The sequence below is a fragment of the Thermobia domestica genome, chromosome 17 (genome assembly GCF_964235325.1).
Source record: "Thermobia domestica chromosome 17, izTheDome1.hap1.1, whole genome shotgun sequence".
In the NCBI taxonomy this organism is placed as follows: domain Eukaryota; kingdom Metazoa; phylum Arthropoda; class Insecta; order Zygentoma; family Lepismatidae; genus Thermobia; species Thermobia domestica.
This window is the reverse complement of record NC_137470.1, coordinates 126,623,131-126,648,620: the sequence shown is the minus strand read 5'-3', so window position 1 is coordinate 126,648,620 and position 25,490 is coordinate 126,623,131. Positions and strand designations below refer to the sequence as shown.

The window sequence follows — 25,490 nt, the reverse complement described above, 5'->3', positions numbered from 1 at the left end:
AGCACTTCACCCTACATAGTACCATAGGTTTTATGTGTCCATGGAAATCTTCGCATTTGTTCTTTAATGAAACCAGATTATTATTTTTCTTTTTTTTCGCATTCTGAATTTTACAATATAAGATTGTATAAAGTTTGATTTCGTACATTCATAGTCACATACGATCTTCTATCCAAGGCACACTAGACCTCACGGCTATTATAATTCAAAATCATTTGTACGATCGATTGTAAATGTTTATTGGAAAAGCATTAAAGCAAATTTTCTCTTTCCAATACATAAAATGCTCATTTTGGTATATATATTGTTTAATAGAGTACACAACTAAGTCCGGAAATAAGACATTATTATATAAGTATTATTTAATTGACTCTATGATGTAAGAATATATTTTTAATCTTTCTTACAACGAATAACATCCTCTTGCGTTGTACTTCTCGGCTACTAGAATGTACAAATTCGTTAAATGTGTGAACTGCTTATTAACATAAATCTTTATTTAGTTGTCGAATTGATTATCTTGCTAAAACATTTACCATGTTATCTGTTAAATGTTTTCTTTATTTTATATCTCGTAGAACTCAGAAGTAGCTATAGCCTTGGTGTATATTGGTAACAACTTGAAATATAACATATGTATAATCTCTTCTTCATTTACGTAAATTACGTAGCATTTCTGGTCCGCTGCATATAGACTACAACACAAAATCATTAGTTCTCGTTGCATTCTATGGTAGAAAGGTATTTTTATTCTATCCGATTGAGATGTTATCCAAGAACTCTTACTACACCACTATATCCATCATTCTCTGTATGCTGTACTTATCCACTTTTGAAAGGCTTCAATATGCACTTTAAATTTAAATCCAATACAACTTGGAAGAACTTAGAAAATATCACATATTGATTTGAAGTTTTTCAATATCCTCTTCTGTCAGACATATGCTGTCAGTAGATCTCTACTTACGAGATATTTCTTGCTTTATGGTGCAGGGAAAATCATCACTGACTCCTTCACATACGTTCAAGGTACGAAGAAAGCCGTTGAAATTGTAAATTTAATTATGTCAGTTTTAGAGGTAAATTTCTAGTCAAGTAGTTAACATGATCAGTGAAACAAAACAATTTTCTTTGAAGTAACTTACATTTCATTGAAAATTGCCCGTAAAAAGCTATCCTTAATTTCAGAGACGTTTCCATCTGATTTCATCTCACGAAGTTCCAATAAATAGATTTATATCGCTATTATTAGCGCTGAAGTCGCAGACTAAGAACTTCATAAATTAAATTTACGTCTTGCAAGCATGAAAATACCAAGCGCCAAAAATACAATGTCGCTGTAGTCGCCGATTTTTTTTTGTGATTATCCTATAAGTGTTAACAATACATATTCTCAAAATTATTAATTTCCTTCAAACAAGAAGCTATCATTTATTAAATATACTCACCGCAATTCACACCAATTATGAACCTTCCGAGGAACAACATTTCGTACGAATGGGAGATTTTTGTAAACCCCATAAGACAGGCTCCACTTATTCCTAGGACATTATTAAGCAGCAAACCGCCTTTCCTATAAGGAAAAATATGTGTGCATCAATTTATAAAAGTTATCACTTCGAGAAAAAAAAATACATTCTTTAACCCTTTCGCTACCACTGGGACCTCTGTGTCCCATCAATTTTTAGTATAACTAGTAGTAATTTGGTGTTTCAGTATAACCAGATGGAAAACTTGTTTTACAGTATCACCTGCAGAAGGATTAATTTCAACTGAACAAATGCCTCATATAAGACTGTTTTGATTTGAATATACGATGAAATGATTGCCATTAGGTTAAGTTATCAACTTGTCAAAGTTCTGTAATCATATTGCTAGTATTTTTATACCAATACATGTAAGTGTACATATAAGACTTTCAATTATTTCATTACTAATGGGACATAAGTATATGTATTTCAAACAAAAATAATAATGAAACACACATGTTCCACCCCTCCTACCATTCAAATACGAAATGGCGGGTGAATCTGTTACGTATCGTTACTTCTGACGAGGTCCATATTTAAAATAAACAAACACTAATGTTTTTCGCTACGAAAAAAAAAAATGGTAGTGAAAGGGTTGTTAGATTAGCATTAGTATTTCAAACCGAGAGCTACTGAGTACTTGGTATTGAAACTTGGCCATTCAGCACTATGATGGCCATTAGGAATGGCGGTAACAATGCTGTACCGACAGAAGACAAAACAACGTTGAAGAAAACTGAAGCTATATTATTACTGGTAACTATTGCCTCATATCTTTGTCTATATTTGAAGTGAACAGAAAATCATGGTGCATTTGTATTTGGATTAATAAACTGTAGCTATCTTAAAGAAACTTGTTAACAAATAAATTAACAATGCTACATAAAACTACTGTTTACTTTGACAACATGTAAAAGTATTTCCCCCTTCTATGACTAATCTATTCATGCTATGAACAATATATATTTCTTTGGTTTTACAGTTCTTCGTTATGAGGAATATCTAATGGTAATGGTTGTAGCTTCATGATAACTTTTTTTTTTTTTTTTTTTTTTTTTTTTTTTTTAACACATCGCAAACATCTACACTTAAGTAAGTCTTAAATAGCTTGGTCTCCCAACAAGGTGAACGTGTACTGAACTAACTTCTCACACACCGAGCTGAAGAAATAATGCACTTCTTCTTGTCTCTAATATGAAGATTTGAGGTCTCATAGATCTTCCTATCTTGCTGATATTTAGAATACTGTAACTGATTTTTCATTTCTGGGCGCGAACAGAGAGTCCTATGCCTTTGAACCAACATAATATTCACAGTTAAGTGAACTTTCTCGTTTCTTCTACTGGCTTTTACACCGGACAATTGATCTTTTACTTATAGTCTTCTCCAAAGGTCTAAATGGACAGATGTTTACAGTTTGTCTTTTATGTAATAATAATGTGTAGTAAAAATTATCAGACAACCGCTTAAGACTTCACTTAATCAAATTTCTATGTTTTTGTAATGAAATTCTATTGGTAGTTGCAGAAAAATAACAGCAGCAAGCAGGAGAGTTGAAATTTATTATGAAAAATGTGCAATAGTAGTATTTTCTGTTATACAGTACAATTAAAATAGAAGTTCAGCTCGTATCCAAATGTATGTTGTTTAAAGATAGAAAACTTGTTTATTTTAGGCTTCCTCTGGTTAGGAATGTAGTACACTTAAAACAATTTGGAAATTGTAATTGCTGTCTCAAATAGAAATTGGCATCATTACAATTTCTTCTACTTTTTTTTCTTGTCATTACATAACTAGTTGCTGTATATTATACATTTGTCTATATGTTGCAAATCTCTAAATATTTAAATCACAAAAACAGTTTGTCCCAACGAGTGAAACACTTCTCAAATAAGTTTGCATGTATAAAGATGTTAAATATTTTCTTCGAATTACTGAAGTTTTGAATTCCATAAGATAAAATAGTTCCGTTGTTTCAACAAATAATATCAGCAGACGGTATAACATGTAGCCTATATTATGATTATTAAATATTATGTCTGTTGGCAGGTCCTGGGGCTAATGAGTTTTTTTTTTTTTTTTCCTTTTCTTTTCCTTTCTTCGGTTCGGGCCTGGAAAAGTTTCTTCCACGTTACTCGATTTTCCGCTTCCTCTTGTAACTCACAATAGTTTCTTCTATTTTTATATAAGGTACAATAATGGAATAGTACAGTTGTGATTATTTTGTGACTATTCTCTTTTATTAACAGTCCTCATGGTATAAGGATTATGCAATATTTTGTTTAATTAAGTATTTGAGTAAATTTGTTGAGCTAGCTTTTTTTTTTTTAATATTCTCTTTCATACATGTATGAAATATTGTACGTATACAGTAACAGCACGGTGTAACTTTTACAAGTCACATCAATTTTTTTTTTTTTTTTTTTTTTTTTTTTTTTTTTTTTTTTTAGCAGACTTTAAAGGAATATAAGTCACAAGCATGTTATTATATCCTCCAAAGTTAAGAGCAATGAAATCAGTAAAATAAATGTATCAACTGAACATTTTTCTTGATTTGATTTTACTGGGTCATTGCTACATCGCCCAATGTCCAAATGCTCCATAGTTACTAATTTCAAGCTTCCTGTTATAAAAAACAATTGTTTCTCTGTTGCAAATCATTTTGATAAATACATTAGTTCCATGTAACTGGAAAAATCTTTTAAAAATTTGCTAGTTTTTTTTAAATATTTAATTTGTCTATTTGCCTTCACCATCATCTGTAATGTCTTCTTCGCTGAGAAACTGTGGTATTTGGTGAATTGATTTTAAATATCTGATTTTTTTCGACAACTAATAACAAGCCAGAGGGTATGGGCAAATGGATAGGATAGGTATAAAATTGTTGGTATAACAAAATCAGCTTTCTCATCTGTAATCCAGTTTCTTTCCTTCCTCAAATCTAAGAAATATTTTTTTTTCATTAGTCCCGTCATAATGGGGACTATATTCATTACGTATTGTATTATCTGATATTGTAGATTTCGCTTATTCTTAAATGTTGAGGAACATTTTATTAACAGGAAAATATAATTCTTTTTTTTTTTTTTTTTTTTTTGGTATTTTTCACTTGCTTTCCATTTTAATATTAAATGCTGTATATCAGAAATCGAAGGCATTCATCATATTCTTTTGGTTTTATGTATTGATTAGTTTGCTCCAAGTGTGAAGCATTGTATTTTTTCTTCTTTTATGTTCATCCTTTTTGTAGTAAAACGTTGGAAAAATAGTTTAGAAATTACCGCAAGGCTGAGTAATTGCTGTTTCTAACTCTTCTTCCTACTGTCTTCTTGGTGATTACAACTGTATTCTTAGTGAATGTAGCATGATTCAATGTCTGCAAGAAGTATGCAAAGTATTGTTTTTACATTTAAGTGTCAAACCTCATTACTAAAGCAAATTGAATTTAATTTCAATATATGCCGCATAGATATTTTAGTAACGTAGTGAAGATTTTTCAAAGTATTACCTGTCTCATCTTGGTTTGATCATCGGCTAGGACATGTATCCATACTAAAATATCATTCGAGTATTTCTTCCGATAACATCATGGAATCCGTGCTATTATAATAAGATTATCTTATATTATGGATTGCTCCGACTGCTGCACCGTTCATAAGTCGTACACATTCACTCAACAAATATATCTATGTTTTTTCATCCTTTCTCTTTTCTTCTATCCATAACTCCCCTTAAAATCGTTTTGACAATTCTCTTAGAATTACAATGAAAACTCCACACGTTAATCATAACCAACGAAGCATCGGAATGCTCTTATGTTTGGTTTTTCACTGCTTGAATACTTTCAGTATAGTTTTATTTGTTGTTGCCGTAACGCAGTAGTTCCTTAAATGTCGATGCTCTTTGAATATTTTAACCATCTTCACTTGTCTCTTCTACGTTTAATTATGTGTATCACGTTTAAAGAGACCTTATCAAAGTATAAAACGGCTCTCCCAAGGGAGTGAAAAGTTTCAAAATTTCCATGTTGCCTACCAATCTACGGTTGAGAAAGAAAGTATCACGTTTATAGTTTTCAACATAGTGTATAAGGCACAATGCTTCTATAAAATGTGTTCATTGCCTCTACGACACAGATTAAAAACATATTTCAGCACAGCATTATACTTTACCAATTAGGAAGTACCATTTATTTTTTTATGCTTCTGTTTGAAGGAGAGTTCGCGAACAACTTTTCTTCTCATATCTGCATGAAATGCTCTTAAAGATTTTCCAAGAATAAAAGCAAAAATTTTTTTACCATTAAAGAAAAGCTATTACATATATTTAATATTCAAGAAAATATTTGATTTTGTAAGTGAATATACTATACAAAGAGATTTTGTATAAATTGCATCAGTCACAGATGAATATTGTCACTAAACGTTATACGTGTATTGTTCTATAAATAAGCCCTTTGTGTTAGCAGAATGATCAATTATTATATATTTTTCGTCACGTATATACATTCAGAATAATCACGCGTTCTCTCATTTCCATAGATAATATTCTTCATTCTATTTATTTCTTCATTATACTATATAATGATACAATATATAGAGATCATTATACAGATATACTACATGGCGTTACAAATATTTGTCACGATATTTCGTGAATAGATTCCTCACATCAAAATAACAAAAAAAAAAAATAAATAAATAAATAAAAATAAAAAAAAAAATAAAAAAAAAAAACATTAAAAGGACTTGTGGTCGGAAGTTCATACTTTCGTAGTTATGGGATGCCGTAAACGTGAAGAAATGAAATTGAAAGGTCCATAGTTTCACTACTATTGGACCGACCATAGTCGGGTCAAGACATCACTGAGAAACTAGGATGTGGACTATCCAAATATTCATATTTCAGAACCTTTGGTGCCTACACAATTATTTTCAGAGAGGCTGTCTGAGAGTACTTGACCACTCTCCACCTACCTCACTAAAAATTGGTGTGCAAGTACTGGAACATTTTTAAAAATGGATATTTGGATAGTTCACATACTAGTTCCTCAATGATGTCTTCACCCGACTATGATAGGTCCCATAGTAGTGGAGCTATGAACTTCTAAAATGCACTTACTTCACGTTTTCGGCACCTTATAACTCCGAAACTATCCACTTTTGAGCACAGGTTCATATGAACTTTTTTCTTATTTTGATGTGAGGAATCTGCTCGCAAAATATAGTTGCACTTTTTATCACACTCTGTATATACATTTTTTTTTACTTCTGATTCGAATATGTAAAATTATTCTGAAATAATTCTAATATTTTATTCCTTTTTTTTTTTTATAATCAAACTGCAGTACTGGTTCTTGTATTTTTGAGAGTACATTGCTTAATTTCTAACATCATTTATCCATTTTCATCATATAGCAACCAGGGTTTCCACTAATTTATTAGGTAGTATCGATCACATGTCAAGCTTAGCTGGTAATGTTGCATTGTTCTTTATAGTTCAGTGCCTAGATATCACTACTACGCATTCTGAAATAAAGAGTAAACATTTCCTCGATTTAGTCCCAACTGATAAAAATAGATAATTTAACAAGATTCATTTTGCTTAATTCTTTCACATACCATCTCGGAGAATAAATGCATTTTAATGAGTATTACTTTACGTTTGGTCACTATTCTGAGGTTGGTTTCATACTACAATATTTGACTCTGTTGTAAGACGCTTATAGTTTAGTTCCTTCCTGAATTGTGTCAAGGTCACTGCCCGAGTAGAAATATACAATGTTTTCTCTTTTCAATATGTTCTAAGAGTTTGCTACATAATATATGTATGATCTGAAATGGTTATTGCATATTACTGCTTAGTTTCCCGTATTATTTTATAATTGTCTTCTCTTTGTTTTGTATTTCATGATCCATTTGTTCAAAACTGCATCTAATTTCTTGTTAAACCGCATTCTGTCTCCTCCAAAGATTATCCTGTTTCAACTTCAAAAAACCATTAGACTATGTTTCTATACAGTAGAAGCAAATTTCAGATTATATTCTTACAGTAGAAAGAATTCATTTGACAACAGAAAATGCATTTTGAGGAAATTAATTTTAGATATTTTTCTTTAATTCATCATGCATATTGGACATCTTTAAAAAAAAATGAAATCTTTAAGTTTTACGTCCCACGGTTATGCCGGTTAGTCTAAAGGAGACGGTGATTATGAGAAATGAATGAAATGGTGAAATGAAGAAAGTGGAAGGAAACGGGAGAACCCCGAGAAAACCCACGCACACGGTGTTTGTCCACCACAAAGTTCACTTGGCGGGAGCAGGGTTTGAACCCGAGACCTCAAGCACCAGAGGTGAACGCTCTACCACTGAGCCACCGCGCATATTGGACATGTTTCTGCTTTGACATTAGTTTTCAAAATACATATATTTCAGATATTCTTAGTTATCTTAGTTCCTTTTGAAGATGATTCTAACAACTTTCGTTTAATGTTTTGAACGAACCTCTGCTAAATACGTTTATTACTTAGTACGGTCTATGAATAACATTATTTTCGGCATATACCCACAAACAGAACAGATTACTAGCTTTCGACACTTGGATAGTATTATTAGTCATGATATGAAATGTGAACGTGAAATAAAAGGAAGGATAGAAATGGCGAAAGAAGCCATTAGGAGGAAGAAAAGTCTATTTTGTGGAACCCTGAATAAAGAGTTGAGAAAAAGATTCATAAAGTGCTTTGTGTGGAGTATTGTACTGTATGGAGTAGAAACATGGAGATTACGCAGAAAATGATGAAAAACGACTGGTATCTTTCAAAATGTGGGTGTGGAGAAGAATGGAGAGAATTAATTGAGTCGAGCGGAAAACGGATGAGAGGGTGCTGGAAATGGTGGGGGAGAAAAGATCAGTTTTAGATATTACTCAGAAGAGGAAGAGAAACTTATTGGGCATTGGCTAAGAAGGAACTGTATCATGAGGGACGTGCTAGAGGATGTGGTGGCAGGAAGGAAAGGAAGAGGGCGAGGGAGGCTACAATTGTACGTGAAGAGAATGGAATGGAAGAGAATATGGAAACAGAAAAATTGTACGTGAAGAGAAAGAGGTTAGCGGAAGACCATGGAGCATGGAAGATTCTCAGTTGCGGAAAGTGACCTGCCAGTACTGGCAGAATACCTATGATGATGATGACACACAAGGGTTAAACAGGACTTACACTTGGGTAATTCTTTCTTTCTTTCTTTCTTTCTTTTTTTATTTCCAAGGTTCTTATGTAATTTAATCTGATGAATCAATTAGTGCAGGTCACGAGTTCTGGGGGTGATCGCATCAAGGTCATATAGAGGATCTAATAATTAAAAGGTTCTAATTAGAATTCCGTGCTTTCGCTCATGCTTTCATACCCAACTAACCATGCGCTTTCCACTTTTGTTTCAAGCATTCTGACCTGACGAAGATCAGGAAGACAACACATTCACGCACATTTAGATTTGGTTAGGTTAGAAAATGAAGTATAAAGAATACGTTGAAGCTCTCCAGAAAGCATTCTTGGCATCGATAGGAAATTTTGTAGCAAAAAGAGAGAAAGATGGAACAAAGATGATGAAATCAACAATTCACATATTTGGATGAACTCATTATCTCGAATCGAGATTTGGACATGACACAATTTCTCAAGATAGTTTGATTTGATGTCGCGTGATACCTAGGAGCGATTCAAGATATAAAGTAGAAGATCCAAATCAAATTTTGAATTTTGCTTCGAGTTCTTTGCTGGTCAAATACACTACGAAAAGCAGGGATGTGCACACAAGAGTGCACAAAAGCATAATGTTACAATAGGGTTTTGTTTCGACCTCTGACCTGGACAAATCGATTCCTTGGATAAAATTACATAAGAATCTTCGAAAAATGTTTTAAAAACAAAAATCAAGGTAACTAGGTTTAACCTACTACAAGTTTTAGAAGTTTTGAGATAGTTTCTTTCAGCTTATTATGAACATACTTTCTGTGGGTTGTATTCTGTATAACTACTTTTAAAGTGCTAATATTTATATTTTTTGTTATTTCAAAAACTCTTAATGAACCCATACTTCCCAAATCTATTTTGGCTAACAATTTTACAAATTTGATACTTTTGCTTGGTTTTAATAAACCATTTTCTTGATATAGTTCATGCTCCCTGTTTCCTGATATAGTGATATATATATATATATGTGTGTTGCATTAAGAACCAGCAACCTTCATGAATTTTTAACAAAAAAGAGATAATCTTTAATATGGGTTCAATTATTATTGATAACAACAAAGCAAACGACCGTTGTTTTTACAATATTTTACAGTAAAGACATGCTTATTCAACATTTATATCAGTTAATTTATTAACCTAATCAATCTACTAATCATAATTTCTTTCAATTTTTGGAAATTGAGTACATTCCTAAGAAAATTATAAAATATTCTTCCACTTGTAAATTATTCATCGTAGCTTTGGAAAATTCAAGATTATTAATAAAACTCCAACTGACCAAAGCAGTACATATATATTTTAAAATTATATATTTGTGTTACAGATTCGGCTATGTAACGTAGCCTTCCTCAGACACATTATGAGAGAAATATCCAATTTTGACAGCTTATATACAATCTGGATGCAAGACACGCCTACTTTCTCTTTACAAAACAAACTTTTAATTGGCTCTAAGAAGTAAATTTTTAATTAGCTAAAGTAAATTGGTGAGAATAAAAGAGGGGCTAAGCATAGGCTCGAGACTGAGTCCGGTACTAGCAGAGATTGTAATGAACAGGTGGGAACAGAAAGTAAAAGAAGAAGGAGGACAAAATCTTATAATGTTTTGTAGATATGTAGATGATTGCTTTGGAATATGGAAAGGAATTAAAAGACAGTTGGAAAAATTTGTTAAAATGATTGAGGACGAAGAAAAAGAGATTAGGCTAGAAATGGAGATAGAAGAAGAGAGGAAAATCAACTTCATGGACATGACTATAGAGAAAATAGGAGGAAAATTCGAAACGAGATGGTACAGGAAAGAATGCGATGCCGGGATATACTGCCACAAGAGGAGTGACGTAGACAGGGGAACTAAAAAGAATTTTATACAGAACATGAAAAAGAGAATAGAAATGATAGATAGCAACGAAGAAAGAAAGAAGACATAGAAATACTGTGCCAATTATTAAAGGGAAACGGATACAGAAGAGAAGATTTAGAAGAAAAAAGAGAGAAAGAAAAGAGGAAGAAGTGGAGAAGAAAGGAAAAGGATGGTTTGATATTGAAAGTTTAGGCAAGAAAACGGAGATACTGAAGAACCTGTTGAGGAAGGAAGGGATTAAAGCACACAGGAAAGCAGGAAAGAGGATGATAGACTTAGTGGGAGAGAAAGAAAAGAAGAAAGAAAAGGAAATAAGATCAGAAGAGGAAGGAGTAGGGTACCAGGTTAATTGTAAAAAGTGCGATATGAAGTACATAGGGGAAACAGAAAAGATATTAGAACAAAGGATAAAACAACGTAAGGATGATTCTAGACTAAAAAGAAAGAACAACGAAATATATAAAGAAACAGGACGTGAGATAGATTGGGAAGGAATAAAAGGATTAGAAAGGGAGAAAAGGAGTGTGACAAGAAAGTGGAAAGAAGCCCAGTAGATTAAGAAATACGGGAAGTAGAAGTTGATGAATTGGTCTAGTGGACTTGTAATACATGAATTATGAGAAAAGATGATAGACAAAATAGAAAGAAAGAATTAAAAGGATCAACACGAGCTGTTGAAGCAGGTGTACAATGGAGAACAGCAGATGGGCAATAGTGAATAGAAAGTGTAAGTGACAAACACCTAATAGAGAGTTTCATAACAGATGCGCAAAAAGAGAAAGTGACTACAGTAATTACAAAATTTACTTTTTGAGCCAATTAAAAGTTTACATTTACAGTAATTAAAAAATTACTTTTTAAAGTCAATTAAAAGTTTACGTTTTGTAAAGAAAAACAGAGCGTACCTTGCATCCAGATTGTATATAAGCTGTCAAAACTGGATATTCCTCTCATAATGTGTCTGAGGAAAACTATGTTACATAGCCGAAACTGTAACACAAATATATAATTTTAAAATATATATTCTGCTTTGGTCAGTTGGAGTTTTATTAGTAACATTCTTCCATAAATTTATAGAAAAGAATGACCACCAACATAATAAGGCACCATCAACAGGGTATGTTGAATATGAAGAAATGTTCGTTGGCCGTTCGAAAACGACTTATTAAGACCTTGGTATGGAGCGTGGCGCTTTGCGGATCAGAGATATAGACATTGAGAAAAATTCAAATATCCAAACTGGAAGCATTTTAAATGTCGTGTTGGTGCAGAATGCTGCGCATATTATGGATTGAAAGGAAAAGGAATGAAGACGTACTAAAAGAAAGCTAGTGAAGAACGACAGATCATGAAGATAATAGAAAAAAAAACCGCATGCTTTTCCAACTTTTTTGGCACTCTTATCGGATCACCGTGTTGATAGAGGGAAAGGCAAGAGGAAAACTAGTATGAGGAAAACCAATGATATAATATCTAGATGCAGTTACGAAGAAGATACATTATCAAAATATAAAACAGCTCTCCCAAGCGAGAGAAAAGTTTTAAAATTTCCACGTTGCCACCAACCTATGGTTGAGGTGAGAAAGAGAGAGAATATGAAAGTCGCTAATGTAACATTTTGTAGATTCCTTCATTTCCAACGAATAATAGTTGAACTTTACGTAATAAAAATGAATCACTTTTAGATGCAAATCACTTCAGGTCTCCAGATTTATCTAAGGTACTGTTGCGTTGAGCTTCCTTACGATTCAGATGTCATATCAGTTCATTTAGAAAGTAATTGCGCGTTCTGCGAAAGAGATGGCGTTAGTGTCCCAAATCTCAGGGTACATGAATCCCAGCGGGTAAGGCCTAACGTCATTTGATATCCAGTAGATGTGCAAAACGTGTTGGAATTTTCATAATCACACAAATGAGAGTACTTTCCGCACAATCGCACTATATTTTACAATTTTATTTCAGTAAAGGCGCAAACGCTGCATAGGCCCGTGAAGAAATTTGTTCTGTTTATGGACAAGATATGTCATCAAAAGCAACAACTAAAAGATGGTTCAGTCACTTTCGTTTCGGAAATTTTGATATCCAAGATGCTCTTCGTAATTGGCGAAAAATCACAAAAAAAAGAAGATAATGTTCTGACAAAATTCGGGTAAGACCGGCGCACTGAGGTAAACGATTTAGCACCTCAAAATAGCATATCACGACTATCCACAACACTCTACTAAAGCCGGAAGTGGTTCAAATTTACTATTATTTCCGGTTTCAATATTAATTTCCGTAAAGTGAAACGGTAAATCCTATCAAGATGCGTTTTTTTGCAATCGATTCAGCGTCCTAAGAATGGGTTTTATCTCCTCCCTTAGCCCTCTATTAAAAGCGGAAGTGGTTAAGCAATTTCTTGTTTCAACGCGTTTCGTCATAGAACAAAAACAACACAAGATAGCGAGTAATTGGTTTTCGATATGAATTCAGCGTCCGAGTAACAGGTTCTATCTTTGATCTTATTACTCTATTGCAAAGTACTTATACATGCACTACTTCAAGTTTGAGTATTGAATTCACATAGTTTGGAAATCTTAGTTTCACACTGTGAAACGATGCTCACTTATTTATAAATCAGAAAAGTTTATTTCTTTAAGTATGGTTTCATCTGTCTACTGACGTGCATATTTCTAGAACCTAAAATCGTTCTAGTTTCTCTTATTTAAATTTAAGCTGTAACGATGTCTCAAAAGTACTGCTACTTTCTTAAATTACCCAAATATTTATTTCCAAAAAGACTGTCAGCTTTTGAAATTTCATGATTCTGTCAAATAAAGAAAAAATCACGCTGCACTCATAGAATTCCCGGTGGTTCGGTAACAATAAAAGTGTTGTGAATTAACGTTTTAGTGCTATTAAGATTGCATACCTCTACAGAGATAGATCACTTATTAAATCATATTAAGGGACTTCACTTCTTTTCTCTCCATTTTTTCGAATTTTTTTGTGGATAGTTCAGTAACAACAAAGAAATATAATGATTTTCGAAAATAGGATTCGCAATATTTATAAAAAGTCATTGAAGATACTAAGTTTTGCTTTTCATGCCTTTTAGTGAAGAAATCTGAATGCTCTATAATTCTGGCTTATAAGGAAATACCTGGAACTAGTTATCTAGCAGCACTTTTCTAGGTATTATCTGGCTTACTGTTAAAATTAGCAAAATTCGTTATTCGAAACTCGAAAATTTACTCATTAAAATTAAAGAAAAATGCTAGGGAACATACGGAAATCTTTAAAAAAAATGTTAATAAAATACATAATGTGATATTTATCCTGAACTGGTAACTATTTAATAACAAGAAGCTCTCGTGCAGTTGTGATTCCATAGATCCCCATCTCATATAGCCTCGCTCAGCACTGAAAAATGAACATTATGCTCCACACAAGAAAATGAACTATTTGGAACTTTTATTTACTCTGACGACTGTGACCTTTCAGAGATTTTCAAAATGAACTGCTGCAACCAAGATTATTTGTTTAATAGAACTTGCAAAATTAAACTGTTAAAACGTGTGAAGAATGACCAACTTTTTTGTTTTATATAAGTAGCAAAAACGAGTACTAAAATTGAAGGAAACTTTACGTCAACGAGTATTATGCGAAAAAATCCATTTCAGTTCAGGTTTAGGAGAATTCTCCCACCTTAACAACCATTTAAACGATTACACCAGCTAACAGTACTATGTCCTAGTATACTGTGAGTTTTTCCTAAATGATAAGTAAGAATTGTGTTACCTCTGAAAGCATTTAAACGATCACGTTTCCTGACAATACTGTCCTAGTACCATATCATTTTTGCCTTAAGGATAAGTAAGAATTGTGATAATCCGCGAAGCATTTAAACAATCATGCCTCCTGATATTACTGTGTCCTAGTACTCTATCATTCTTGCTTAAGGAGTAAGTAAGAATAATGTTACTTCAGAAAGCATTTAAAGGATCACGCCAGCTGACAGTACTATGTCGAAGTGCTCTACCATTTTTACCTAAAGTATAAGTAAGAATTTTGCTAATACATCGCTCATTTAAAGCATCACGCCAGCTGACAGTATTATGTCCTATTATCCTATCATGTTTGCCTGAAAGGTAAGTAAATATTGTGTTGTTTCAGCAAGCATTTAAATGATCACGCCAGCTGATAGTACTATACCCTAACATAGTATCAAGTTTGCCTTAAGAATAAAAAGAATTGTGTTAATTCACCAAGCATTTAAGCGATCACGAAGCTGACAGTATTATGTCTTGATATACTACCAATTTTGCCTTAAAGGTAAATAAGAACTGTGCTAATTCACCAAGCATTTAAAGGATCATGCCTCCTGACATTACGGTGTCGTAGTACCCTATTATTTTTGCCTAAAGGATAAGTAAGAATTGTATAACTTCTGAAAGCATTTAAACCATCACGCCAGCTGCTATAGTACAGTGTCCTAGCACCCTATCACTTTTATCTATAAAATAAGAATTGTCTTAATTCATTAAGCATTTAAAGGATTACATCAGCTGATATATATGCGTCCCAGAACCCTATAAATTTTGCTTTATGGATAAGTAAAAATTGTCTGAGCTTTCTCATGGCTAAGTAGTTACAGTACGCGACTTTGGCGTGGGAGACACGGGTTTGATTTCCAACGGGAGCTCATGTGGTTCGGATCCCACGTTAAGCTATAGGTCCACGCTTCATATATCCTCGCCACTGCAAGGGACGCTAAATTCAAAATAAGAAATCGAAGAAATTAAAATAAGAATGAGCTGTGCTACTTTAGCAGGCACTTAAACGATCGCGCCACCTGACAGTACTGTGTCGTAGTATGTTATCAATTTTGCCTTAAGAATAAGTAATAATGCTGTTGATTCAGCAAGTATTTAAACAATCATGCCTCCTGACATTAGTGAATTCTAGTGCTCTATCATTCTTGCTTAAAGGGTAAGTAAGGACTGCGCTAATTCACCAAGCATTTGAGCGATAACGCCAGCTGAGAATACTGTGTTCTAGTATACTATCGATTTTGCCTTAAGGATACGTAAGAATTGTGCTATTGCAGCAAGTACTTAAATGATCACATTAGGTGATAGTACTGTATCCTAGCATCCTATTAATTTTGCCTTAGGGATAAATAAGAATTGTGAGAATTCACCAATCGTTTAAACGATCATGCCACCTGACAGTACAGCATCCAAGTGCCCTGTTATATTTCCCTTAAGGATGAAAAAGAATTGTATCATCTCATCAAATATTTAAATCATAACGTCAGTTAGTAGCACTGTGTACCCAACCCATTCCCTATCATTTTCTCTTGAAAGATAAGTAAGAATGTATTATCTTACCTGCCGAATCTGTTTGCGATTATTCCCCCGCTGAACCCCCCGAGCATGCCACCAATCGCGAATATCGAGACAGCAACAGAAAACAACAACTTCACGGAATCTTCCTGGATGTCTTCGCCATAACGATCCTTATAAACATCTTTCATAAAATTCTCGATGTTCTGAAAAACAAAAAAACAACACATAGTACAGTAAAAATTATGTCTAAAAGATAATAAAAAATATATATTTATTTGCTATAAATATACCTGATTTGTTTGTATATTGTTCATACCAGTTTTGGATGTGTTTATAACTAAAAATAAACTTATACCAGGACGGCAAAATATGATATGCCCATTTTTACAGGAAAGCAAATCAAAACCATATAAACCAAATCTACACGAGAATGGTAAAATATGATTTGTCACTTTTTGGTCATTTTCTGATTTTTCCGTCTGATAGTTGGTCACACTGAGATGTATATAGGGTGTTACAAAAATGTGTCACAATTTTTTGCGAACAGATTCCTCACATCAGAATAAGAAAAATAGTTCATATGAACCTGTGCTCAAAAGTGGATAGTTTAGGAGCTATAGGATGCCGAAAACGTGAAACTAGTGAACTTTAAAAGTTTATAGCTCCACTACTATGGGATCTATCCTAAGTCGGGTCAACACATCACTGAGGAACTGGTACATAAACTATGCAAATATCCATGTTTAAGAATGCTCCAGTACTTGCACACTCATTTTTAGAGGGGTAGGTGGAGAGTGATCAAGTACTCCCAAACAGACTCTCTAGAAATGATTATGCAAGTACCGAAAGTTCTGAAAGATTGATATTTGGATAGTTCATATACTAGTTCCTTAGTGATGTCTTGACCCGACTACGATCGGTCCTATGGTAGTGCAACTATGGACCTTTAAAGTTCATTTCTTCATGTTTCAGCACTCTACAACGAAACGATGCACCTCCGACCACAGGTACATACGAACTTTTTTTCTTATTTTGATGTGAAGAATCTATTCCCAAAGCATTGAGTCAAAAATTTTGTAACACTCTGTATATTGGAGCATGTGTTAATGGTTTAATTAAAACTCCTCTATTTAGCACTATATACTTCGTTCTAACCAGTGCACTGTGGGTATTTTAAATTCAGTTCAAAAGATCGCAATTTGCTACTCTGTAAAAATGTGCATATCATGTTTGGCCATCCTTATATAGAAATAAAGAAATCTGGCCAAAGCAATAAATATGTACTACTAAAAACTTAATTTGTGTTATAGTTTCGAAAATTTATCACTGGCTTCATCAGACACGTTATTGCGCTACATCCTAAAGAACACAATTTAAATAGTTTCAGTTTAGAAGGTCACGTCTCTAAACAGACTATAAACAGATCAGTTTCTATTTTATTAATGCGTTACTGTTGTAATTAATGATAACTGTTTTCTTTTTCGGTAATGATAAATTACGTGATAATATGTCTGATGAAAATGATAAATTTCCTGATAATATGTCTCATGAAAACGATATTTCATATGCGTACTAAAGTCGTCAAGGTTTATTACTATCATCCCAAATTTGGTAAAGATTGGATGGGTTCTATGATCTCGTACGATATATATTAAAATGGTAATTGCTTTACAACTATCAAATGAAGCACCGAAAAGAAAGAAAATACAATTATAAGTAAATTCTCAATTCATACTATAATGAGTATACAGAAAACAAGACACTATAAAGAAAAACAAGTAATACTTAAATACTTAAAGCCGTCAAAATGTCAAATTGTAAAGATTCGTTAATAGTAAATATCATTTGAAACGTTTGTAAATAAAGAAAACAATTTTAAATTGGTTGTATCAAAGTAAGCGAATATGATACAAACAGTGGCGGCCCTAGGCAATTTGCCATCCCGTGCAATGGCATCATTTCCTCCACCACCACCCCCCCCTCATTAGAAAGAACAAATCTTAAAAGCCACAATTTTAAGTATGTTACGCCATCATGAACAACGAAGGGGAGGGAAAAAGCACTCGCACTCAAAAAGGCCTAAACACTGCAAATACAATCTCGTTGCGTCTGTTTATTTTTCTTCAAATAATAATCTATTATGTTAGTGAAAGAAGAAGCAAACACATCCACAGAAGAAAGGTGGTAATCCTTTTTATAGAATTCAATGTCGAGCTTTAATTTCAATATATCAATTTGCTATTCCAGTGCAACTAGCTCTTTTATCTTCATTTCTTGGTTTTTCTTCTATATCTGCTAAAAAATAAGAAAAAAAACTTGTTTCTACTTTTAATGATAAGGGACTTGTTTGTGACAAAGATAAGACTAGTTTTCATATCAAAACTGTGACAACTGACTAAATGGAACAGGTGTTCGCTACTGTTCGAGAACTGAGTTCTTCTGTTTGACAACAATCAAGCAATTCATGCTGGGATTATTTCACCACTTGCTTTACGACTGTCCATGTGATTTTAAACTAATACCACCTAAACATGATTTATGAATGTAGTATTTAAATAAAAGGTCGGCTTATTAAATTTGACTACCATCATCATGAAGTATATTTCCAATAAGAAAGATTTATTTTAAGTAATATAGTTATGACACATTTTGCCGAACCTCGAAACTTGCCACTCGGTGCAAATGAACATGTTGCACATATGGTAGAGCTGGTCCTAAACTCAACTAAAAATAAAAGATTACATATTTCAGCGTCTGCAAAAATTCCACTTCTAAAGAGGGTAAGGGGGGGGGGCAATTTCGTAAGGTATTAAGATTTCCCATTATTTATCCAGAAAATGCTTAAGAGGCCTAATCACTGTGAAATTAAAATACCGCTAATTTTACAGTATTTATGTGATAACTTCAAATAGATATAAAGATAACGAAAATGTGGAACAAGAGCACCCTAGACAATATTATTTTGCATGAGGTACCGTTATCACGAGTCAGCTAGTAGCTTTCCGTTTGCAGCCATGTATAAACGCGAAAATAAATGCCGATTTTCCAAATGGCGGGAAATCGAAAGCAGATAAGTGAGTCGTGATAACGGTATCTCATGTAAAATAATATTGTCTAACGAGTTCTTGTTCCACTTTTCGATTATCTTTTATTTATTTAAAGATATAAGATAATTACTGTAAAATTAGCAGTATTTTAATTGCGCCGTGATGGGGCCTCTTAATATAAGAATTAGCTTAATTTCGGGATGTGAAAATCGTCATGTAAACTCTAAGGAAAGATATATTTTAATGTTTCTGAAAAGTCCGCTCCTGGAAGGGAATAGGGCACAATATATACGATTATACGAAATAGTGAAACAGATTCACTGAAAATTCAAGCCTATTAATAAAATTGGTAATTGAACGTATACAACACATTACAATATATACCAAAATCTAACATGTATAATGTTCTCTTTTAATGAATTTTTAGCCGATATTTCTAGTACGTCCACGGGTACTCTTCTTCGGGGCTAAGACTTAAGAATATCAACTATTTTGTTACTCGCATGTATGTTATAGCAAACAGTGATGTGAAAATATATACCGATTCTTAAGATACACAACCACTTATCTTAAGATACACAACTGTTTGTTATAACATAAACATGTGGATAACAGCATAGATTATATTCTTAAGCCTTAGCCCGAAGAAGAGTACTCGTGGACGTACTGTAAATATCGACTAAAAATTCATTAAAAAGGAACATTATACAGTTTAGCTTTTGATATACAAGGTGGCCCATAATTATACATATGATGTTTCAAAGACTGTGGTAAAGAAACTAAAAACATAACTTGAACATAAAGTTGAACATTAACACAATTCTCTCATCAATTTCCTTACAAAAATTTTAATCTCTGTTCTCCATGGCATGGTCTACCAATGCACCATGCAAATCGATACATGCCTGGAGACGAAGATCAATGTTGTCACAAGTAGCTCGACAGACCCGTACCAGTATCCTGTAGAATTCTTCTCTGATAGCTTCCCGTAGTTCGGCCAAATTGCGTATGTGATGTTGATACACCCTTTCCTTTAAAACTCCCCACAAGAAAAAAGCCAGGTGGTGACAAATTGGGAGATCAAGCAGGCCACTCCACAGACCCACGTTGACCGATCCAGCGCTTCAGGAATGTTTCGCTCAGCCACTCTCGCATAGGTATGGCACAGTGTGGCGGTACTCCCTCTTGTGTCATCTTCACCCTCAATCTACACAGTGTTGCTATATCGAAACTTTTTGTCCAGAATTACAAATACTAAAATGACTCAAACATCATATACATAATTATGGGCCATCGTGTATACTACTAATTACATAGAAACGTGAATTTGTACAGAAAAATCTTTTGTTACGAGTAATGAAAAAGAAAGAAATTTTTATGAAATACGTAAACTAAGGGAAGTAAAGGAAAAATCAAATGTTTTCTCCAGAATAGAAACCATAAAAATTCCTAAAGTTAGGAAGATGAGACTCGCCATATAAGCTCAATAAAAATAACTGAAAAAGTGTCCCAAAGTTTCTAAAGAATTCCAGTTTTAAGAAGAAAGAAACATTTTCTGTTATTTTTTATTATTATTTTTTCACATTGAAATCCATGTTGTCTGTTGTTTGTGATTGTATCACAGGAAAATGGTTGAAGACTTTCAAATGAATTTTGGAATATATTTAGTGTCTATCTCAAGCTAAGTTTCAATCACCATTTTGATTACAGAGCGTATTATAAAGAAGTATAGGGTTCTAATGCAATGCAAAAGAATAGAATATCTCATGAGGTCCTCAAGTTAGGAAAATGAAAATCTCTATATAAACTCTTCTTGTACAGTGATCGTAAAGGACTACACCGGTGAAAACAAAGACACAGAAGAAGTAATACAGACTACTTAAAGAAAGATAGAAAACAGCTTAACAAAAAATTGGTTATTTACCAATAAATCCTTCCGTGGGGAAATTAAACATACTCTACGCGTTTCGGAACAATAAACTAGTTTCATCTTCAGTGGTAAGATAACAAGGATACAAACGGATGAGACAAAAAAAGGTGTAGAAAAAGGAATACATAGCACAGAATGAATAAATATAACGTAAAGGATGCTAAAATACCACGAGTGGAGCACAGTGCGAAAGAATGAGCCGAGTTGAAGGAAGTGTGATGTCTATGTTACGTCTGTATTGCCAGATCCAAAATATACATCAGAGGTACATAATCAGATTCTATCAATATTGCCAAAATTAGATTTAAAGCCGGTTTATATTTATGAATAAAGAATGATTCTTTAATCTCCCATTGTTTCTTTGTTTTTGCTGAACCTATCATATTAACCTGCTTTATATTGTATGTATGTTGATTTAAGTAAAGCGCCAATTCGAACATACACTCTTCTTTTGACTTTTTTGATTGTCTAATATGTTCTTTAATTCGGGTGTTAATATTGCGTTTCGTTTGACCTATATATGAGGAGTGACATTCGCATTGAACACGATAAATACTGGACTTATTTAGTGGATTAACAAAATAATTATTAGTATATTCATTCTATTGTTATACAGGGCTATTCAAAAATTGGCCGGTTTTGGATCGTCTGGCGAATTTTTGTTTCTCGGTTGCTGACATTATTTTGTACTGTTGCTCTACACACAAACATTCCGATCGTCGCCTTATTCTGAATTTCTCGCATTTCTTCAGTCTGTGTCTAGCCATGGAGCAGTTTACTATAGCGCAATGTGTGTTAATTGTGAAAACTTTTTATCAGAACGGAGGAAGTTATGCAGAAACTGTTAGGCGACTTCGCGCTGTTCTAGGACGAAATGAGGCAGCAACTGAATCAACAGTTCGCAGACTTATGAAAAAGTTCATTGAAACAGGTTCAACAGTGAACATTGAAAGTCCTGGGCGTCGTCGCAGTGGTCGTTCTGAGCAAAGAATTGCGGTGGTTCATGACAGTGTGGCTGTTACAGCGAATTTGACGAACAGAGTTATTACATGCCAATGCAGTAAAGGAGGTCATATACTCGACATCATTCACCATACTTGAAATTGGAATGTGTGATGAACATGTTTATGAATTTTGTTAGTGTGTTTTGAAAAAATAAAGTTCATAATTTGATGTAACAAAACTGGCGCCCTTTTTGAATAACCCTTTCTTTATTCATTCTGTGGTATGTATTTCTTTTACTACGCCCTTTTCTCTCATTCGTTTCTATCCGTTCCGAAACGCGTGAAGAGTCTTTAATTTCCCCACGAGAGGATTTATTGGTAAGCAACCATTTTTTTTTTTTTTTTTTTTTTTTTAAATTTGAATCTATCCTCTCATGCGCCTACATAATAATTTTAAGAAAAACAACTGTTTAGTTTTAATTTAAAACTCACAAGTAACCAAACTGCCTGGGATTCTGACACGTTACTAAGTTTTATTTCTTTCTTTCTTTTAAGTTCATTGTTTCTCATCGTTCAACAATGCATATTCGTTTTCACCCTTTAGATACTAACACAACAATATCAAATAAACACACAAATAAAAATTGGTGAACAGCTTACCTTCTCAGGTGCGTTTATAACACCCGTGTTATAACCAAACTGCAGCATTCCTAATACCGCCGCGAAGATAGCGTATGAAAGGAAAAACGTAAGCCCCTGCAAAAAGAACACAATAATTAATATTTCATTTCACTTTATAAACGCTTATAGTTTCGTAACAAATTTCCACGGTCATACTAAGATACAGGAGATATCATTATTTGAAAAGATCTAACTTTAATTTTAAATGCTTATCTTGTAAGTCCCTGTATATATATATATATATATATATATATATATATATATATATATATATATTTCAAGATAGCATGCTTATACGCATACATTGGCTTTTTTTTCCTAACGTGGAGCAAAACTTTACTAAATGAAATTTCCGCTTTGTCATCGAAAAAAAAAATGAAACAGATTCTTTATCTAGAAAACTTTGGGTTTTTTAAAGAACATTTCAAATTTAATGAAGAAATAACAATACTTTTCACCTTTTCTTTCCCATTATAACACGAACAAATATTTAATTACTATATCTTGAAAAACAAATAAATAAATAAATAAAAATAAAAAATAAATAAAAATTAAAAAAATAAAAGAATCGACACAGGAAACCGGGGACGAGGTATGTTTTCCAGTTCTAAACTATTAGAGTATTATCAACCAACAAAAATTTTAGTACATAGATTAATGGTATTAGCAGTAACTGTGATATAAAAATTAGATTTTGTTCCATATATCTATCATTTGCAACTTAAGCATAAACTGGAATGACAATTAGTAACATGCAAACTAAACACAAATTTCATATAGAAAAATAAGTGGAACAAGTACTAGGAGCAGTCAAAAAGTTCCCGTAATTTTGCTGCAGCTCTTTAATACTCATTTACTTAACCGCCTTCAAAGTAAGCTCATTCGGAACACATACTTGCTCCACCGCTGGAAAAACCGACGACAGTCCTCTTTATGTATTTTCCGAAGTCCAGCCGTAGCGTTAGTTTTGATCTCTTCTATGGTGGCGAACGGGTACCTTTGGGACCCATTTTTAGCTTTAGGATGAACCAAAAAATTCGATGGTGCTAAACTGTTTTAAGAATATGAGACTCTGAAGCCCCGGATTTCCCCAATTTGAACATGTATTTGATATTTGCGCGTTGCTCAAACTGAGACATTGCGCCAACTTATCACCACACACTTCCCCGTTCAGCTACATTGCTCGTGCGCTGGTTGTTATGAACTGTTCATGCTTATCATATTCATTACTAGGCAACCTAAGGACTATAATGTACAAAATTCATTGTGATTGGATCACAAACGCTAAAACTTCAACATTGCGGGAACTTTCTGACGGTCCCTTGTGTGTATATATATAACTTATTAAGACGTTATTATAATCGTTATTAAGACCACTATTAAAATTGAGGAAAGTTAAAATCGTTAACTCCAAATTTTCTATTGCAAACATTTGACGCGACGTAACAGTAAAGAAAAGAGAAATAATGTGAAAAATGAACCTTTACTAACGACGAATAATGACCTTTATGGCTTTAATTTTGTTAATTAAACTCATATTAGGTTGGAATAAAGTATCTGAAGCTCATTATAAAGTATTTTCTGAACGAAGAACGAGATGTAAGCAAAATTATATATACACAGGGTGTTAATGTCCACGTTTCACAATGCTTGGGAGGTGAATTAACTCATAGAAACAAGAAAAAATGCCAGGAGACATCCAATCGGAATCGCTTAGTTTCAGAGTTACAAGCTACTGAAAGCGCGAGGAAATAAATTTTGGAAGTATATATCTCGAAAACTATCAGCCATTGAGCAGAGGTTATCGTCTTAGACTTGTGATCTGCTGTACCCAAAAAGGCATGATCAGAATCTTTCATGGTGGCGCAAGAGATTTTCCCACAGGAAGTAAGGGATTCCTAGATATTTCATTAGGATAGGAGGGTCTTACTCATGACATATGGAACGACGTTCCTGCAAGTAACAAAATTCATTGATAGAATATTGATATCTTAATCAGAATCAAAATGAGGAAAGGTTTTGTACGTGGTTGCATAATTACAGAAAGAATGATTGTAGTTTATAAAATGAAATTAAATATCTTCAGTTTAATGTCACGATCGTACCTTGTGGACTAAATGAGACAGATATTTATGATAATGATTTTGAAGAAACTAGCGCAATGACGATGTACGAGAAAATGGGAATATCCCTCAAAACAAAATACGGACAAGATATTCTTCTACCACAAACTCACTTCGTCTAGGATTGAAAGTGGAACGTTGAGTGCTATTCCACTGACTTACCCCTTCTTCCTCCTTCTCCATGGCGGACATAAGATTGTTCATAGCTCATAGGAGATGATGACAATATGAAAATATAATAGACTCAAGTTGGTGTATACTTTTTGTCTTATTTTGATGTCAGGAATCACCCCTCAAAAGGTATTGAAGTTGTTACCGAAACTCTGTATATATATATAAAGTATCCGTTTCTTCGTCTGTGATACTGTTTTTCTTGCCTGCTAGTCTCTATTTGCGCAAGCCATAAAATACATGTGACAAGATATACGTCAGGCATTGATATATAACTTTCAACCAAAATTACACCTGTGGTAGGATGAGTTGCATAGGAATGCCAGTTTGAAAAAGCACCGGCCTGAACATAAAATTCACAATTATTGCATGTTGTAAAGACAATTTCTTAATTGCAGAATCAACTGTACGAAAACGAAGGTGGTAGTTGAATAACAAAATCATAGAAGAAAGAGAAAAAAAAAAGTTATTTTCACAAAAAGCTGGCTTTTTCGTGAAAAGAAAACCCCATTCCCAAAAGCAGATTTTTTTTTCATTTCTAATTATTACATAGGATTATGCAGGACGGCGTTCATATTCCCATCATATCTAGTAGTTTATTTTACGTTCAAGCAAC

At 33.3% G+C, this 25,490-nt stretch overlaps 1 protein-coding gene across 22 annotated transcripts in view; it reads right to left on the bottom strand.

Annotated features, from left to right (window-relative positions):
• The window catches only part of Glut1 (Glucose transporter 1), a 942,408-nt gene that overhangs the window by 127,775 nt on the left and 789,143 nt on the right, over positions 1-25,490 (bottom strand). For all 22 annotated transcript variants that reach the window (XM_081744242.1, XM_081744243.1, XM_081744248.1 and 19 more), the window contains 3 exons: positions 22,560-22,655; positions 16,021-16,181; positions 1,449-1,573 (listed from right to left, as the gene is read on the bottom strand). In XM_081744242.1, the coding sequence (XP_081600368.1) occupies positions 1,449-1,573; positions 16,021-16,181; positions 22,560-22,655 (382 nt within the window). The remainder of the gene's footprint in view (positions 1-1,448; positions 1,574-16,020; positions 16,182-22,559; positions 22,656-25,490) is intronic.